General features: G+C 46.1%; 1 protein-coding gene across 2 annotated transcripts in view; it reads right to left on the bottom strand.

Annotated features, from left to right (window-relative positions):
* The window catches only part of LOC106894128 (epidermal retinol dehydrogenase 2-like), a 17,129-nt gene extending 11,567 nt beyond the window's left edge, over positions 1–5,562 (bottom strand). Inside the window, exons 1-2 of one of the 2 annotated variants that reach the window (XM_014952635.1) lie at positions 5,427–5,562; positions 1,015–1,358 (exon numbers count right to left, since the gene is read on the bottom strand). In XM_014952635.1, the coding sequence (XP_014808121.1) occupies positions 1,015–1,335 (321 nt within the window). In that variant the 5' untranslated portion in view covers positions 1,336–1,358; positions 5,427–5,562. Of the gene's footprint in view, positions 1–1,014; positions 1,359–1,520; positions 1,657–5,426 lie in introns of those variants that run through there. The other variant, XM_014952636.1, reaches the window with a different exon arrangement.
* Between the last annotated feature and the right edge of the window lie 449 nt (positions 5,563–6,011).

A 6,011-nucleotide genomic window follows, 5' to 3' on the forward strand; every position in this document is an offset into this window, starting at 1 on the left:
TGGGAAGCAGTTACAGGCCTGCAGTGAGACACACGCAATGGCTCTGCAGGGAAGGCAGATGTGCAACTCAGTTGGCACAACAGAGCTGCAAGGGGGACCAAGGGTGACCAGTGTTACCAGAACACAAAACCAATGGCACCAGCCTCTCAGAACCTGCAAGTCATGCACGACCTCCACCCATCAGGAAGTTTGTCCTAGTCTTTTTTTGCACAGACAGAAAAAAGCAGAAGGGTAGAGCATCTCCGTCAGGGGGGATGGAGATCATTTAGTCCAAAGGTCCCTTCCAACCCTGTGATTCTCCATCAGCACCAGCAGATGTTCCTGAAGACAGCTGAACTTTCTATTATTATTAATAATTCATCCCCAGGCAAACACTCACTGTGGAAACTTTCTAGTCCAACAGTTAAGTTTAGCAACATTTTAAGCAAACGAGAAAAGGTTTTTATAATGGAAACTGTTAAGCAATTTTAGCTTTTGGCAATTCTACTACTTTGCCCAAAATATCTAACCACATGCTATGTTTACAATGCTCTTCAGAAAGAAAGTAAGAAATATTTAAGACTTAAGATACATTTATTAACTCTGATAAAGCAAGTTTGCCATAGCCATGGAATTATTTGAAAATTGCCTAAGTAGTTAATGATTTTATAGCGCATGGTCTTTAGGGTTTACTTTTGGTAAAAGGATGCCAGAACTTGAAATACTGCTTTAGCTTCAATACATTAATTTTCTGCACTTCACAAGTGCCTGCTCCATAATTGAATGAATGAGAAGCTATGCAGTTGAAATTAGCTACTGAAAAAGAGAACCAGCTCTTTGTTTTTAAAAGAGCAGAGGTACATAAGTCAACTCTAAAAAAACACATTATTCTTAAAATAGGTAGGATGCAGAATACATTCTGAATTAGTTAACTTTAATCTCGTGCCTTGAAGTCACTAAAACTTATCACACACCCTACAGACATGCACACACTCATCCTAGATCAGTGTCAAAGACACCAGGGAGATACTTTACCTGATCAGCTACTCTGTAGACGTCCTGCCTTCTGCTGCAGTCACAGATGTAACAGTGCACTCTGACCGCTCCGTTTTCTCTGGCCAGTCTGCTTGTCTCCTTGAGCCCCTCTTGATTAATGTCCCAGAGAACCACTGTGGCTCCAAGGCTGGCAAACTTTAAAGATAAGAGTCTTCCAATGCCACTTCCTGCCCCTGTTATTAATACTATTTCACCACTAACATTCTTCTTCCGTCTAGGCACAACCAAGAACACTAGGGACTCCAGCAGGTAATAAAAAGAAAGTCCGATGACTTTTAATGTTTCCAGGAAGAAGTTCATCTTGAGGCTATTTCTTCAAATACCTGTTAAAATAAAGTGTTTACCAGATAGAATAAACCATAAAGAGATAAAATGCAAACACCAATATTTCAACATTGAAAAGCATTTTCAGCTCCATTCTAAATATTTTCTCTAGCCTGCTTCTGAGTGCCCTTTCAAAAAAAAAAAAATATATATAGGCTTACATCAGCACATCTGACTCCTCATGCTTCTGTATCATCTCCAGGTTGTTCCTAATCCCCTCCAGAATGCAGCATACAATTGATTTACCATTGGGCAGAGCCAGGAAACACCTGCTCTCATCTGCTTCAGAAGTTCCCCACCCCTCACATCATGAGTTTCTATCTCAGCTCTGACAGAATGTGGACCCCAATACTAAAAAAAAAAAAAAAAAAAAAAAAGACAGTTATCTCTCAAGCATCTTAAGCAGCAAAGCATGGCAATTACAAATCAGAGTTTATGACTTGCTCAAACAACTCCAGCACTTACAAGCCAGTATTTTAGGTCAGGGAAAAGTCTCCTTTTAGGACCACAACTTTCTGGCTTTGAAGGCACTGCTTGTCATCAAGGAATCACACGCAAACCAAACCACAGCCTCAACCCAGCTGAAAAGCTGCCAGCATAGGAAGCTTCAGAATACAATAAGCTTACAAATCTCCAAAACACAACAGGTAAATTACTGGCTGTCACTACCAGCTTCTCAACTACCAGTACTACCACTGCTGAGGAGAGCCTGCTTTTGCAATAGAATGGTGTTTTGTTTCAGAATGCATTGAAAAGCTGTTGACTTTCTTCTCTTCACCTCCCCACATTAAACAAACACCACAGGCTTGATTCACACCATGTCAGGTGTGCACTTAAATTAACTGCCTGTACTCATCAGGTAACACTGACACCAAGCAGGCATTTAAATCCTTGAAAGAATAGCAATTATTTCCCAGTCTACAAATGTTATGCAACAAATACACCCTTGGTCAAAGCGGATTTTAATCTTTGACTAACTACAATAGGAAGGATTAACATCTTCCTTCTCAGCAAAAGGTAGAGCACAATGGCACTTACACTTCAACCTTTAGCACTACATGCCCCGTTTGATCACATCTCTTAGTTCACATTGCTATCTATGTGTATAGGTAATCACGTTTGACAAATGCCAAGAGATAAGTTACTTGGATCTCTGCTACTCTGAGCAAAGTTCATGAAATTTAGCATGTGGACATACACGTGTTATCATGAGTCTCGGGTTTTGCACATGGGAAACAAGGCCAGTACTGAAAAGGGACAGGCCACTGTTAGATCAGAGCAAGTTATTTCAGAGGTTTCTGTGAGAGGCATTGGTAAAGACTATTCTGTTAACAGGAAAAAAAAAATCATCAAAAACACAATTGGTAGGGAAACAAGTTCCTTCTGAAGAAGGGGAGTTATAGGGTGACTGTTTCCTGGTCTTCATTCCCTTTGAAGTGGGACAACACGTGTGTAGAGGTTCTGGCACAGAAAGGGACAGGCCCCTGCTAGAACAGAGCAAGTTATTTCAGAGGTTTCTGTGAGAGACATTAGGACATGGTAAAGACTATTCTGTTAACAGGAAAAAGAAAATTGTCAAAAACACAATTGGTAGGGAAACAAGTTACTTCTGATGAAGGGGAGATATAGGGTGACTGTTTCCTGGTCTTCATTCCCTTTGAAGTGGGACAAAACGTGTGTAGAGGTTCTGGCACAGATGGAAGGCAGCAACACCAGTAAAAAGTGGAAGAAATATTAAAAAGGTACAGAAGCATCTTTCTAGAGCCAACACTGACACTTCCTGTGGCAGGCTCTCATAGCTATAGAGCTACTACACATATAAGCAAAACCAGGATTATACAGAAAGAGTGTTACTCAATTACGTATACATCAAAAACCCAGCAAGTTTTCTGAAAGACAAGTTCTTTACTGGGTCTAAAAACAGAAGCAACAAATCTTTAAAATAAATGCAGCTGTTGAATTTAATTTGATTACACTAACTTCATGCACTACATGTCCTTCATATAAAGGAGCTGGGTATCTCTGGAATAGATACGGATGTTACAGCCTTTCCATTTACAGATACAAGCAAAACCACAGTTATACAGAAAGTGTTATTCAATTATGTGTACATCAAAAACCCAGCAAGTTTTTTGAAAGACAAGTTCTTTGCTGGGTCTAAAAACAGAAGCAACAAATCTTTAAAATAAATGCAGCTGTTGAATTTAATTTGATTACACTAACTTCATGCACTACATGTCCTTCATATAAAGGAGCTGGGTATCTCTGGAATAGATACGGATGTTACAGCCTTTCCATAGCCCCTATGGAAAAAAGCAAAAGTGGAAATTTTCTTCAAAGTATAATATATAATTTGACCTAAACCCTGTTTAGAACTTATGTAAGTAATTTGTTAAGTAAAATAATGGTGTATTAGGCTTACCCAGGACAGAGGCACATTAGATTTTAGAGAAGTACTGACTTTCTCTTAGAGAAGTCAAGCTGTTGAGGTATACAGACTACAGGAGACTGACTCTGTTAGAACACCAACTCCACATCCTTCAGCAAGACTCCTAATTTCCAGTGATGCATTCTCTCTCCTAACGCAGTTTTGACTGGGCCAAGTGTCACAGCATCAGAGCAAAAGTGGCAATTGTCTTCAAAGTATAATACATAATTTGACCTAAACCCTGTTTAGAACTTATGTGAGTAATTTGTTAAGTAAAATAATGGTGTATTAGGCTTACCCAGGACAGAGGCACATTAGATTTTAGAGAAGTACTGACTTTCTCTTAGAGAAGTCGAGCTGTTGAGGCATACAGACTACAGGAGACTGTTACAACACTAACTCCACATCCTTCAGCAAGACTCCTAATTTCCACTGATGGATTCTCTCACCTAACACAGTTTTGACTGGGCCAAGCGTCCTCCGTTCTCACTGGTTCACAGCATCAGTGCTGCTAATTACACCACCTACTGTAACCACCCATACCCCTACACATAATTAAATCAGCCAACACACTTGGCTGATTTTGGCTCCTCAACTAAAGCGAGCAGGGATGTACTTACAGGCGAATTAGCCAGGGTTACCCTTGGCTCACAGAAGATCTCAGATCCCTTCTCATGACATGTATCGTGGTGGGTTTTTTTGGTGGTTTTTTTAACTATACCTACACCCACACAGAGATAAGACTGGGGGGCTTTTACACTGTAGTGAAGTATTGAAGGTTTTGCAATGGCTCAGCACATTTCTACCTGAGCCCAGAGGACTTTGCCAGCACGGAGGGGCTACCAGATGTGCCAAGGCCAGTAGCCCAGTGGCATTTATGGGGCTGTCAAAGCTCCCTGAGCATAGGGGCAGAGCTGAGGCCAGCACCCAAAAGCCAGCTAGCCAAGGGGATGAAATGCCTACATCCAAACAGAGATAAGACTGGGGGCCTTTTACACTGTAGTGAAGTATTGAAAGTTTTACAATGGCTCAGCAGATTTCTACCTGAGCCCAGAGGACTTTGCCAGCACGGAGGGGCTACCAGACGTGCCAATGCCGGTAGCCCAGTGGCTCTTATGGGGCTGTCAAAGCTCCCTGAGCACAGGGGCAGAGCTGAGGCCAGCACCCAAAAGCCAGCTAGCCAAGGGGATGAAAGGGTGGTCACGCAGTCACCCATGAGTGGGGTCACTACATCTGCAGGGGGGTGACACCACCACCCACCACCCCCCAAACACCCCACGGGGCTCCTGTACCCACGGGTGGCCGAGTGCTGAGGTGCAGCAACACCTTGTCACCACCTGGAAGGCACCAGACTGCCTCCCCCACCCTTGGCACACCTCAGCTGCCACCACAATTAGCATCGGTAAACAAAAAAAACAAACACCCAAAACCCCAAAAAACGACCCACGGGCAGTTTGCAGCCACCGTGACCCCACTCTACCTCAGGGGCCGCCTCCCGGGGACCTGCCGCTGCCGCTGCCCCCGCCACCCACACCCCCTCCCCGGCGGCGGGACTTGCCCTGACAGGGGCCACAGGACCCCGGCTCCCCCCGCCAAGCGCAGCCGGTCCCGATCCCCAGCCCCCCGGATCCGTGGGTACCTCCGCCTGACGGGATGAAGGACAGCGAGGGCACCTCCGCCTGCCCGGTGTGGCGTGGCGTGGGCCGGCGGCTCCGGGGCGCCCGTGAGGAGAGAGCAGGCCGAAGGGAGCAGGCAGCGCGGTGAGGCGGGGCGGCCTGGCCTTTATACCGGCAGCCCGCCCCCACCGCGGGGGCGACCGGATGCCCGGGGGCGGAGCGGGACGACTCGGCGGTGGCGAGGGGCTGGGCCGGGGAAGGCCGCTGGGCTGCCGGGGCTTTGGCCCGGTAGAGGGACGGTTGCCACCCGTGCCCGGCCCGGGCAGGCGGCAGGGAGCCGTGGGGCCGGCCCCGGGAAGGGGAGCCGCGATCCGGGGCCGCTGAGGGCGCTCGGTCCCCTCAGGGCCTTGCTGCGGCTGGGGGTAGGGAGAATCACGGAATTGTGAGAGTTGGAAGGGACCTCTAGAGATCATCTAGTCCAACTCCCCTGCCAAAGCAGAGTTGCCCAGAGCACATCACTCAGGGCTGCATCCAGGTGGGTCTTGAAGATCTCCAGAGAAGGGGACTCCACGACCTCCCTGGGAAGCCTGTTCCAGGGCTCTGGCACC

This window comes from Calidris pugnax, unplaced genomic scaffold, assembly GCF_001431845.1.
Source record: "Calidris pugnax isolate Ruff unplaced genomic scaffold, ASM143184v1 scaffold182, whole genome shotgun sequence".
NCBI classification, from domain to species: Eukaryota; Metazoa; Chordata; class Aves; order Charadriiformes; family Scolopacidae; genus Calidris; species Calidris pugnax.